The sequence below is a fragment of the Electrophorus electricus genome, chromosome 7 (genome assembly GCF_013358815.1).
Source record: "Electrophorus electricus isolate fEleEle1 chromosome 7, fEleEle1.pri, whole genome shotgun sequence".
In the NCBI taxonomy this organism is placed as follows: Eukaryota; Metazoa; Chordata; class Actinopteri; order Gymnotiformes; family Gymnotidae; genus Electrophorus; species Electrophorus electricus.
Window position 1 is genome coordinate 7,103,816 of NC_049541.1, and position 13,090 is coordinate 7,116,905.

A 13,090-nucleotide genomic window follows, 5' to 3' on the forward strand; every position below is an offset into this window, starting at 1 on the left:
TTCACCGCTACGTCACCTGTGCGAGCCTGCACCACTGTACGCGCCTCCACCCCTACGTCACCTGTCAGCCTGCACCACCGTACGCGTCTTCACCGCTACGTCACCTGTGCGAGCCTGCACCACCGTACGCGCCTCCACCCCTACGTCACCCGTCAGCCTGCACCACCGTACGCGCCTCCACCCCTACGTCACCCGTCAGCCTGCACCACCGTACGCGCCTCCACCCCTACGTCACCCGTCAGCCTGCACCAGCGTACGCGCCTCCACCTCTACGTCACCCGTCAGCCTGCACCACCGTACGCGCCTCCACCTCTACGTCACCCGTCAGCCTGCACCACCGTACGTGCCTCCACCTCTACGTCAACCGTCAGCCTGCACCACCGTACGCGCCTCCACCTCTACGTCACCCGTCAGCCTGCACCACCGTACGCGCCTCCACCCCTACGTCACCCGTCAGCCTGCACCACCATACACGCCTCCACCCCTACGTCACCCGTCAGCCTGCACCACCATATGCGCCTCCACCCCTATGTCACCTGTGTCAGCCTGCACTTCAGTCACAAGACATTCATTTCCTCGGGTGTAAAACTGCGCCTCACATGGCTGAAGCCCCGCCGTCCACCGGACCCTGCCGTGACGAAGAGCTTCTCAGCCTTTTTACAACATCTGCTGTACGTCTCCAACAAAAGGAGCCCAGTGTTGCACCGGGGGATGAGTTACAGTGCTTCACATTTCCAATGATCGACTCGCACCTACACGTTACACTGCTCCAGTAGCATGCAGCCTATTATTTACGGCGTGCACACCACCACCCCGAGTCTGGCAGTGCCGGCGACCTGCGTGGCGAGGATTAGCCGAGGCCCGCGGTTAAACTGACGTGACGCTGTCCGCTCCTTCAACCGTGCCGGCATACGGTCTGCTGACGGGCAATTGAGCCGGTGCAGAGAGGGGAAAAAGTCCTGAGATTTTCCTCTGACCCATGATTGACACCTGGGGGTCCCCCCCCCTGCGCCCCACCCACTTCGCTCACCTCAAAGCGCTGCGAGCTGACTTTCTTCCCCTTCTTCATCCACGTGATCCGGGGTTTGGGCTCCCCCACCGCCTGGCAGACAAAGGACGCCACCCCGCCCGAGATGCCGGTCTGGTCCTCCGGGGTCTTAACGAAACTTGGCAAGCCTGGCACAGAGACGGAAGGGGGAGGGGGAGGGACAACAGGGAAACGGTCGTTAGTCCTTGCGCAAGCGTGCCCGGGTGCGGGAGCCGCGCAGAATCAATGTCGCTTGAGAAATGTCACAAATTATGTCATAAATGTCATAAATTAAAAGCTTTAGTTTGGCGGGTGCAAAACGAAGCCTTGTTTCAGAGTCCCATAACGACGCCGCAGTTCCGCCGCGAACGCAGAACTACAGGTATTCCGCTTTACGCAGAAAACACCACCACCACCACCCATACGCATGCAGGGACCTGGCAGCTTGTAGAAAGACGAAACATCAACTCCAAGGGTTAGGGTGTGACATTGTGATTCAAGCGAACGTACATACGCGCGTACTATGATCCAGGCAACAAACCCTTTGGTCAAATGATGGTACTTGTTAACATATGTGCTGTTAACCTGATTTTAAGGGTATTGTTGTGAACTGAAATTGGTCGCCGAGTGTACTGACTGTATATTATTGAGAGGAATCGTGTCGCATTGATTGATTGTTTAAAATGGCGGTAAAATATGTGGTTATGTTTAAAATGTCGGAAAACATCAATATCGGCCGCCGTACGAGCTGAAATGATGTCGTCATGTGGTGAAATCCAAGGCTTCCATTCCTACCAGACAGCACAAAAACCTTATGAGTCCGTCAGCATTGATTAAAAGACTTGGCTTTTTATCTACATAAGACGCATATTCTTAGGCAGACAAGGGCGCAGGCAACTTGCCACATTTGTTTGAAATCTCACTTCTGTTAAAAACTGTCAAACACACACAAATTTAGCTTCAAAATTCCCAGAACTCCTGGTGCTCTCCTTTCAAATCTTCACAAATGTGTATTTTCTTCCTAAGAACCGAACTGAACTGGTCTCACTTTTAACAACGTAAGGAAGGGGGAGATTCTAGCTTCAGAACACATTTCTGGAAAGCAAACCGGCGCTGGCGCCAGGGCGGGCTTGTGTCGGGGACAGCAGCAGGACAGGTTTTCTTTGTGCGCGTTTTGTTTTGACTGGCCCGAGCCATCGCGTGCCGGGTGCTGGAATCGTTTCAACAGAATGCAGCGACCGCACCCGCCCTCTCAGTCCGCCTTTACAGCCAAAACTCCGGCGGGACGCGGTTTAGCACTGCGTCTGTACGGGCGAATGCGAAAACAACCAACAAGCCTTCAGACGAGCACGCACACACGATCACACATGCTTATTAACACTCTCTCTCTCTCTCTCTCTCTCTCTCTCTCTCTCTCTCTCTCTCTCTCTCTCTCTCTCTCTCTCTCTCTCTCTCTCTCTCTCTCTCTCTCTCTCCTGTGTGGACAGCGAAGCTCAGTGATCTGGGTTAATGGAATACATCCAGATGACCTTCAAGTTCTCTGAGAAAGAGAAAGACATGATAACCTCCCAACGGACATCAGCTCCTTATCTACTTATCAAGTCAATTTCATGCATCTTTAAAGCTGAACTGTCGAAGAAAAGGGTGTTTCTGTTCCACAAACAATAGAAAACAGACAATGCTACTGCCCAATGTGTTGAAATGCTAATGAGAACACAGATTCAGCAACTGTGTAAAAATTAGCCTTATGTTACCATTCTATAAATCAAAGACATGGCAGCCCTGGTGTAGACAACAGTAGCTAGACTACATTTAACATGGCTGTTACTACCAGCCAGTGTTCTTAAACCAGTGCATTATGTACTGGTTTTATTTTCTTATTCCATTTTTTACTAGTAATGCTATCCGACATCATTAAAAACCCCCAAAATATAAAGTTCACTCCACTTCCCGCTTTCCCCCCCTCTAGATTGAATAAAATGGCTTGTGTGTACATGTCCTAGTCTTTCCGGTCATCGCACGGCAATCCCAGTGTTTGTCACAGATCCTGCCGAAATTTCACGCTGAATCTGGACTTCAGCTTCCCGTCTCGCGTGCCCAAAAAAAGAGGGAGGGGGAACGGCCAGCTGGAACCACAGTCCTTCCTTTCATGTTATGAGCGCTCTGATTTTTTAGCAACTAATCACGCTGAACAGAAGCACATAAGGTTACCGTGGCTGGGAACCGCATTCATAGCAGTCACAGAACGCCGTGGAGCCCGCGGGCCGTCCACAGCGTTACTGGGGCGTCTGTTCAATCCTGCGGACCATGGCGCGGCCTTTTGATCAGGCAGGAGAGCTGAAGCAGAGGCAGCTCGTCCTTGCTCAAGGACATCGTTCGTGCTGGGGTTCCGCGGAGATGACGCTGACAACATCTGTGTGTGTGTGTGTGTGTGTGTGTGTGTGTGTGTGCGCACGCATGTTTATGTGAACTTGGGAACGTATTTAGTTATTTATTTGGACAAAATGACTACATGACAGTAGGACAGAGTTTCGAGGGGAGGATATTTGGCTGCACTGCTGAGGAAAAATGTGTTTCTAGAAAATGTCATTTTTATGTTTTTATATGAAAAACTGAAAGACCAAAAATATTTTCTTTTGGTTACTGAGGTCCAGGGTGGAGCTTTTTTAAACATTTCAGGTTTAGGAGTCGGCTTGGCATTATTTAGGTACAGAAATACACATACCCCACTAAGATAGTAATGCAAAATTGTGTGTGTGTGTGTCCACACGCACATGTTTGTGTGTGCGCACAACTGTTGTAAAATCTAATCCGTAGTGTACCAACTGAACTCCTCTGACCCTACAGACTACTGGCCAGGCTGACATTTAAATGACATTTACGTGCCGGTTGCCCTGGAGACGGGCCTGATTGGCACTGCAGCACAACTCGTATCCTTCTAAAAGCTCTTGCTGTCACTTTCATGCACGCCAGCATCCACGCGGGGGGGCCACGCACCTTCACCCCAGCTGGCTGCAGGGTCCTCCTCCCCACGGTCCTTCAGCATGCGCGATCAAAAGACGAGGCCCGGGAAAGATCCCGCTGCGACCTTGACCACTCTTCCCGGGGTCTTCTTCGGAGCGATGGGTGCATGCTGACTTCCCGGGGTCCTGTTCCAACATCTGTCGCACCGTTTCTGTTCGGCTTCGTCGGCAGGTTGTGGGAGCTTTCTCTTCTTGTTCAGGAGACGTTACGCCCATGACGGTGCGTGTCAAATCGCAGCGCAGCAGGAGGGGAAAAAAACTAAACAAAAACACCAACGTTCTGACGTTGGGCAGAATTACGCAGCAAGATTCCCCGTAAGCAGAAGTCTGTAAGGCACCGTTGGGAGACGTCACAGAGGAGAATCAAACATACCCCCGAGTGAATACACCTCGATGTGCTCATTGGTTCCTGTGCTTAGGAGCGCCGCTGTCTTCAGCTGCCGCCTCTGGCCAAGGGTTCCTAGCGCCCTTGTATGATCTCCTGCTCCTTAAGAACCGCGGATAAAAAGACTCCCTTGTTTTCCTGCTGCGGCCACCAACCACCTGCGACGGCGCACCGGTTAAATCCGCAGTGTGGCGTTTGCGGTTTTCCCGCTGCGGTCGCTCCATTCCGCGTCCCCGCGCTGCAACCTTTACACGTCCCTGGGCGTTGCCGCCGAGTGTCTGTGTGGCTCCCTCGTTCGTGCACTGACAGAGCTGAGGTCTCGGGGCTTGGGTTGCTTCCCGCTCGGAGGTGCACTGCGGATGGGAACGGGGAGGAGCAGGGCCACGACCTCCCGTGCGTCTCGGGTGCCGTCGTGGTGCCTCGACAGGAAACCTTCATTTGCATGGAGGCTAATGCTGTATTTATAGTGGGAGCGAAACATGGCCGCGGAAAGAAGTACGCGAATCCTGAGGAATTCCACCTCGTTTCAAAGACCTCACAAACCTTTTTTTTTTTTTTATTATATATAACTGTGTTCTGAAAAAGGAGAGAATTTTTTGTGACGGAACTTCCGACACAGGCAGTGAGGTGGGGGAAAAAAAACCCCAAAACTAAACAACCAAAGATCCCATTTCCACCCGTTAGAAACATGCGCCTCGTGTAATCAGACCACAAATGGTCACAGCTAAGTAAACGGGGTCATGTTTGTCTTGGAGATGCACCGTGATCCAGTCGATCAAACCACATTAAGAGGTGGTCAGGGGATGCGCACGGCCACGCTGCATTTGTGGCCTGAACGATATCTCCCTAAGCGGAAATGCATCGATGCCTCCATCACCGTCGTCGTCGTCATCGGACACGGTTGCGGGGCGCACCATGATGTGAACCTGCTATGCAGCCTGCTTGTACAATGATAGCGGAGGAGAGCGCTTCCAAGCGTGGACTGAGGAATCCGAGGTAACGAAGACGGCGCTCTTTGACCTGCGAGCCAAGCGCGACGCTTTTTGAGCCGCCCGAAATCCAAGCGGAGACGCAGTGGAGATGGAAGTGGCAAGTGTGACCAGGCCCCTCATCTCTCCAGGACAACCATGCCCGCCAAGTACTAGTGTGTAAAAACGTTTCTTTACGCAACTTAAGAAGCGAAAATTACAGGGCTATCGGAAGCTGGAATTATGCATTTAAGCGCGTTTGGTAAAGCCCGCTGGAGTGTGAAGCGCGGCGAACGCCAGGCAAGGGCCCCCGTCCGAGAAGAGCAGGAGGGATCGATACTCCAACAAGAGAGGCAGCCTTTCATTTTCATTAATAGCAGATTAGTGATTTAGCTTTCCCCGCTCACATTTGGCGGAAACGTGTCTGCCGCCATCGGCGACGGTTCTTCCAGCGCAACGTTTAACAGCAATTCTGCGCCGAATGTGCTTCCTAATAGCTCTCGGTAAAGCCAGATCAAGTGAGCGGAATTTTCATCCATTTATTTCTTTCTTGCTGGCATTACTGACGCGACGATGAACCCGTCCTTAACGTCCATGTTACAGTCCTGCTGAGTGGGGAAAAAGCGTCGTGGTAAGGAGCAGCTGTCGGGACAGGCAGGGGCAGCCACGTCAGCGGAGTAGCAGCGGCAGGTACGACATGCTTGGGTGGAAACTAAAAAAAAGGATGACAGTACAAAACAAGAAGTAAGGAAGTAGTATCCCACCTCTGAGTGGTCGCTCGGTGGGACGGCTGTGGGGTGCAGGGCTCTCTGTCCTCGGTGAATTATTAAGGGCCAGAACATACACTTCGACTGCAACTAGCCCTTCCTGCTGGTCCCTCTGTGAAGAGCACTAGCATTAATGGCCTTTCTCCACTGGATTCCAGACTGGTGCCGTCTGGAGCTTCACCTGAGTCTGGCGGCTAATCCACTTCAAGCAGACCTGGCTTTTTAGTTGTTGCTCTAAGCTTAAGTTTGTTTTTCTTGTATATTTTGTATTAAGGACATTCTGGTTTCAGCTGGGAAGAAGACCTGGTCTCATGTGATCAAAGTCCATAAGCAGGAGCTATGTAGTTCTTGATCATTCATTCAACACAGATTGCGTTTTGTGTTTTCCGGCATGTCACCCTGGTTAAATGACATTTCTTCCATACATGTGATGGCCAGTGTGTTCTCATTTCTTTTTGAAATGTCAGTAAACAAATACACTGTCAAAACAAAATTTAAAAAATGACCTGTCAGAGTAGCGGCCTGCCTCCCTGGATCATGTATATAAACTGGACCGCGTGCTGAGGCATGTGCTGTCATGCTCAGAGCCCTGATGGTCCCCTCCTCCCCCCCTGAGTGAACGCAAATTTAGATTTAATGAAGTCCCTCCCGCTGGTGGGAGTGAACACGCACGGCCCGTGTGGAGAAACTCACTTACTGAAGGCATTAGCTCTGTGCGCTCTCTCCCGTGTCTGACAAAGCGGATGGAAAAGAGACGCTTCCAGATAATAGAGGTGAGCGCTATCATGTGACCGCCGCGGCCGGGGGCCGGCCGCTGCGTTAGCCTTTAAACTGGTGGGCTTTTCAAAGAGACGGCTCATTATCTGTGGTTTCCACTGTCGACGGGCTCTCTGATCAAAGGCGCTGAGATTGGGGGGGAGAGAGAGAGGTGGTGGTAGGGGAATACCTCAGTGCCCTGTCTCTGTTCACCCTCGTGCTAGAACAATGGAGTCATTCAGCATCACGCAGACGGTCTCCTCGGTGTAGACAGCAGACGTGGAGGCTAAAAAAAAAAATAAAATAAAATAAAAAAAAAATAAAAAAAAAAATGCTGGCAGCGCCGTTAGGCGCCTCAAAGCCGGGGCGCTCACGTGGGCGCTGTCCGCGGCAGACGTGCCGCACGGGGAGGCCGGGCACGATGGGCTGTGGCATTTTGGGATGTCCCGTCGACCGGCTGGGCTGACCGGAACGTGGGATCCGGAAATTTCAGAGACCGATCCGAGTCCGTTTCCTGGGTAAAAATACTCGTTTTATCTTACCCCTTCCAGCTTTCGTTGGTATTGGTGGAAAGGCGACTGCAAGAGCCCCTGTGGGGCACCCTCGTGCGCCGTAGCCAGTCATGCGCAGGGTGAAAAATTAAGGAGGCATGAAATCGACAGATTGGAAGTCTTTTAAAAGGTTAACGCAGAGCGATCGGCGGGGACCTTGGGCGTCGGGAGAAGCCACGTTCCGCCGGTATGGGGGGGAGGGGTTGGGTGGCAACGGCTCGGACCAAGATTCGTTTATCATGACCGGCATGTAATATGAGCTAACCTGACATTTTCCTGCGAGCACTCCAGTGGAGTAGCTGGAGGGGCTCCTGGAACACGGGACTCCATTACACAGCCTTTACCGCTGCAGTCCGGATGGCAGACCGGACAGAAGACTTGTGTCCAGTGACAAATATCTGGACATTCCAATCTGGCCCCACTTTCAAAGCTCTCTCATTATCCTGCCTGCCTCTGCTCGTCCGGCTATAGAAAACGCAACTTTTGCATTGAAATTAAACTCGCAACCCCACCCCCCGTCTCCAAACACATTTTCCGTTCCAGGCTTTAACTATACACCAGAATATTATGAAGCATTCGATTCCTGTTCTACCTCGGTTGGCTCTGGTCTTATTAAAAACCTGCGAGTACGCTCGCTTTCAGGGCCTTCCCAGAGCACGTAGGAACCGGCCTGGAAGGAGCAGGCCAAGCTGAGGATAGCCAACGGGTTACCGGGCAGCTTGTCGCCGCAGCCTGACGTGTCCTGCCTACTGGGCTGGGACACACAGATCCCTCCGGGAGAGACCGCAAATGCAGGTCACGCCATCCGTCAGCCAGAAAGCGCCATATCCCTCAACGACCTTCTTCACTGGCCTCCGGAGATGAAGTCCCCTTTGTGTTCGTCGTTCCCACGCCCTAGACAGCTTCTCCATGCCTACCCTTTTTAAACTCTCACAGGGTTGGGGAAAATGTAATTACTGTGCTTTTGGGATTTAAAAGCAAACTGCTCAGGTCTTGACGGGTCAATTTTTTATTAATAAGTTATAAGTAAGCCCTAGTTTTAAAACTAGAACTAAACCACAACAAAAAAAAGTACCTGACAGTGCATCATACTTCGCGAACATTTTTAGTAATAAGGGTAATCCAGGATGGTTCTTGTTCACCTTTGCTTTTACGGTGTGCATTGTTTGTAAAACTGCACGTGGAATCCCTTCTGCTTCGATTTTGCATTTGAAAAAGGCACTGCAGAAATGAGCATGGAAAGGCCGAACCGGAGGCCGAGCAGGGTTGGGCTTGTGGTGTGGGTGCTGGGGGGCGTGGCCGGCACCCCGGATGCCCCCTGCAGCCGCTGTTGAAAGTCGACCTCACAAACCTTGTGCTTAGGTGTTCGCAAGGATAGGGACCCCCCCAGGGACCCCCCCAGAGAAGCTAGTCTGATTCTCCTCTCCTTAGTGACCCAAAAATCTTGCCGACTATACCTATCGGCAGAAGGACAGGCGTGTGGCGGGGAGGGGTTGGGTTGTGGCGGCTGCCTTTCTGTGAAGGGCGCGGGTTGATCTCGTCGTCCGGCTGCGGTGAGCGGTTTGGCCGGCTGCCCGCGGCCCTGCTCTCCAGCTCCGTAATTAAGCTATTCATCTCAGATCATTAACCTCCGTTCCCAACCACCCTCTCCGTCCTCTCTCGTGTGAGTGTTCCACCGGCGACCGCCGTCGAGAGGGTTGCCGCTCTGGACTAACAGAATTGCGTCCCGGAGTGGCACTCGAGCACGGGCGCGGTCGCTTTTAATTAAAAGGAATCAATTCCCGTTGCCGGCGCTCCCTCCCGGTGACCATATGGGCGCTTTGGAACGCAATCCAATCTGTGCCCGGTCCTGGCCTCGCCCGATCGCTGCCTTAACGAGCTGGTAGAAACAGCACGCAATCCATTTCCGGGGGTGGGCATGTCCGCCTTCGGAAGCCCCGACACGTGCAGGGAGTTCTTCCCCCCACCAGCGAAGGGCTTCCCGCAGCCGGTCCGCCGGTGGGAACGCGCTGTTGTCATAGCAACGTTATGTGTTGCGTAAAGCGCCGGTTCTGTTGGGAGGGAGATGGAGGGGTTAAACCCAGCTCACGGTAGTGAGCCTGGTGTGACGCCATCTTAAACTCGTCAACCAATCGAACGCCGCAGTCATGCACAGCACCATTCGTCCCCGTCTTGTTCTCATGTTGACTGATGTTGCAGCTCGTCAGTGACTTTCGCTGAAATTATTTTTACAGAACTTTCATTGTGATGAATTTGATGATTTTTAGACATCTGCCGCTGAAGGGGCCTTATGTCGTAAAGACATTCCTCATGTTTGGTAAATTCCATCTTCAAGAATAATCTAAATGTTGTGTACATTCCTTGGCAAGGACCCCAGGCGTCACATTACGAACAAAAAATAAACACATTTCCAACCTGCGCGAATATCCAAACACCACCAGACAAATACACAGATAGGTGTAAATAGGTGAAGTGTAAATTACAAATCTCCATCCCCTTAAGACAAACTGTCTAGTCCTGCAGGGCTATAAGCACCGAGCACTTCAGTCTCCTTTAAGCGCTGCACCAGACCACGGGAAGCAGCTGTAATCTTTCACCAAGCCCAATACATTGAGAGAGAACCTGGCTTGAGTCGGTGGCAGTGGACCGTCCAGCTAGCCCATTCTGCTTTCTCCGCCCTGTAATTTCCTTGGGCACTCCTGACCCCTCCAGGCCTTTCTGATTACAGACAGCGATGTGCGAGGGCAACGCTGCTCGTGTCGGTCGCGCTGTATGGAGAGGTTCATCTGCTTGGGAAGCGTTCGAGCGCGTCTGAACGTTTGCCCGCTGGGAACGGCCGCGAATCGCAGGAGGAACGGTGTGACGTCTCGACAGCCGGCAGTCCGTCGGCGTCTCCCGCTGTGGTGTGCGCGTTGCCTAATGAGGAGGCGACGTGCCTCGCTAATGTGCCGAGCTGGAGCGCGTCGATGCGCAGGGGACCGAACCAATTATGGTGATGAGCAAAGTCAAAGGGTGGGGGAGGGGGAACATTTGCTGGGTAAATAGTCTTTATCCACTCGGGGGGGTTGGTACTAGAACGACCGAGAAGGATTCGGGCAGTCAATATCACTGCCTGTCCTTTTACCCATCCTCACGCCCGTGCTTGTTAATTTTAGTAAATTTAATTAAAAATGTAATTATTTTAGATTAAGCGTAAAGCTGTTTTGTGACATGGGATGTGGTTTTTACAAAGCGTCAGAAATACAGCTGTGGGGGATCATGGAAACTTATGCTAGCTGCAAAGGTGTCCCGAGATAACCCTCACAAGGCTGCTGGGAGTTACACTTGGAGAGAACCCATAAAAGGCGATGCAGTGTGTCTGCGCGCGCGAGTGTGTTGTCGTCGTCTAATGTTTCCTGGGGGGCTCGCCGGGCTGCGTTACCTTGACACCATCCGAAACCAGCCCGAAAACTCAGTGGTACAAAACGCCAGCATCGTCACGGGAACCACGTAGCGACAGTCTCACCTGTACTGTCGCATTACTACGACGTCAGAGCATCGTTCATGGGCTGAAAAACAGAAGCCACGTTCGGGAGTGCGTGTACTCACTGTCTGCCTGCGAGGGGGACACCACGCAGCCCAGCAGGAGCAGCAGAGGCAGCCAGTAGGATGAGAAGGGCAGTGACAGGCAAACGTTAGGCACCATGTTCCGAGTTGGCACGGCTCCTCCGCGATCGGCGCTCGATTCGTCCCTCTCACGCAGTCATAGACCAAAACCTGCTGGAGAGAACACACACACACACACACACACACACACACACACACAAACAGGGACACGCATGCTTATTAGAATGGGAACGATGGCGGTAATCATGGAAAGTAAAAATCACAGAAAAACCGGGGCGTCCTGGAAGGCAAAAGGTTGGGGGGGGGGGGGGGGGGGGGGGGGGTAGGAGGGCGTGCTGCAAAGGCTGCTGGGTTAACGAGGTGAGCGAACACTTATCTAATTATGGGCTGTTGGTCGAAGGGGAAATCAAAGAAGGAACACCTGGATATTAAAGCACACCCAGGCAAACATGTATAAGGGCACTTCGGGGGAAGGTATTGCAACGTGTTACCATCCCTCGTTGACCTAGAAAACAAGTCTTTCTGCTCTTATGATGGACTTTTAGTTGGGCGGCGGATGGGGGGGGGGTGGGTCATGGAGGATGGCGGAACATGTTTTTGGGGAGGGGGGCCCATCCACGCGACGGTCAGTGCCAGGGAGATATCCGATTGGTAAGGTGCACCACTGACCAATCGTGGTGGCTGAGCGAGGGGTCGGGGTCCTTCCCCACCACTCATGCCTTCTCCTGCGTCACGTGCGGGCAGACGCCTGTGGAGGGAGGAGCCGTGGTGTCTTTCAGGGAGGCGTGACCCTCCCGACCCGCCTTCGCTTCAAGGAGGTGGGAGACGGAGATGGCATCAGCACGTCGGCCGCGGAGGCTGTCCCGCCCAAAACGAACGAACAAACCAACCAACAAACTCTGCTGCCACGACAGTGGGCAAACCCGGATGCTTAGAAGGCCACATCTGAAGAGCTGGCCCACAAAGACGCTTTTCATCCCTCCTGACAAAGGAAACTTGTACGATAAAATAACGAGGCGAGACGATACGCGCGGGTCACGGCTTGGCTACAGCAGACCAGCACGGGGGGGCCGGTCGTCTGTAGGATGACGCAGGTTGCTCAGGTGGGACTCTCTGCCTCGTTTGGGTGTTGGAGAAGAGGGCCCGCGCAGCACGCAGGACCTGGTGGTGTGTGCAGGGCTGGAAACCTGTCAGCTCGGGCAAGGCGGGGAGGAGGAGGGAGAGAAGGTTGGCCTTACACGTGCCCAGTAACGGCTCCTCCTGGAGCGGTGAAATCACCCACTGAATTGCAGCTCAGATTTCAGTTTTGTAACAGTACATATTCACCAAGCAAAAAACCCCACCTTTATACCATTTATTACATTCAATTTCCTTCATAACTGTTTTTTTAAATAATCCTTCATTTTTTTATTTTTTTTTTTCAATTTTATTTATGGTTTTGATGTCATCTGTAATCATCTTTTGTTGCTTTTTAACCCCACACACACACTTACTCTACAACTGAAGTAAATGACTGTTTTTGCTCAAACTGGTCTCATGTCTTAATTAGCCTGACGCTGTGTCTCACACACCCCGCACTGGGAAGCCGGTCTCACCGCAGTGCGCTATGTCTTCCTGCCACTGCATCGAGGAGGCACACAAATTTCTTCATTAAGAGATCCGCAGTGTGACTGCAATAGTGTCTTTCTGAACTTAGCTCCACATACTTCACCTTTAATACACGAGTGTTTAGGTTTGATGGTTTGGGGTAGGACAACAGTTTAGAAACTTTTTTTTTTGAGTGAAATGTAACTGATGTGATCCCTTGGCTCTTCCAAGCGTTTTGGTGGACCTGATGATGCGGGGTTTGCCCCCATCTCCGCAGTGCGAGGGGTTTAGGACCGTCAACGTTCCGGGTCTAATCCTCGGCCCCCTCATGCCTGTGATGGTAAGGACTGTGACGAGATGACCGATCTCATGGACGAGTACTGCACTCTTTAAATTGGGCTTAAATTAATTGTACAGGGT

General features: G+C 52.3%; 1 protein-coding gene across 1 annotated transcript in view; it reads right to left on the minus strand.

Moving 5' to 3' along the window:
* ptprfb (protein tyrosine phosphatase receptor type Fb) overlaps window positions 1–13,090 on the minus strand; it is a 116,229-nt gene that overhangs the window by 64,378 nt on the left and 38,761 nt on the right. The window contains 2 exon segments of the mRNA XM_035527870.1: window positions 1,031–1,176; window positions 11,066–11,233. Coding sequence (XP_035383763.1) covers window positions 1,031–1,176; window positions 11,066–11,162 — 243 coding nt within the window. The 5' untranslated portion in view covers window positions 11,163–11,233.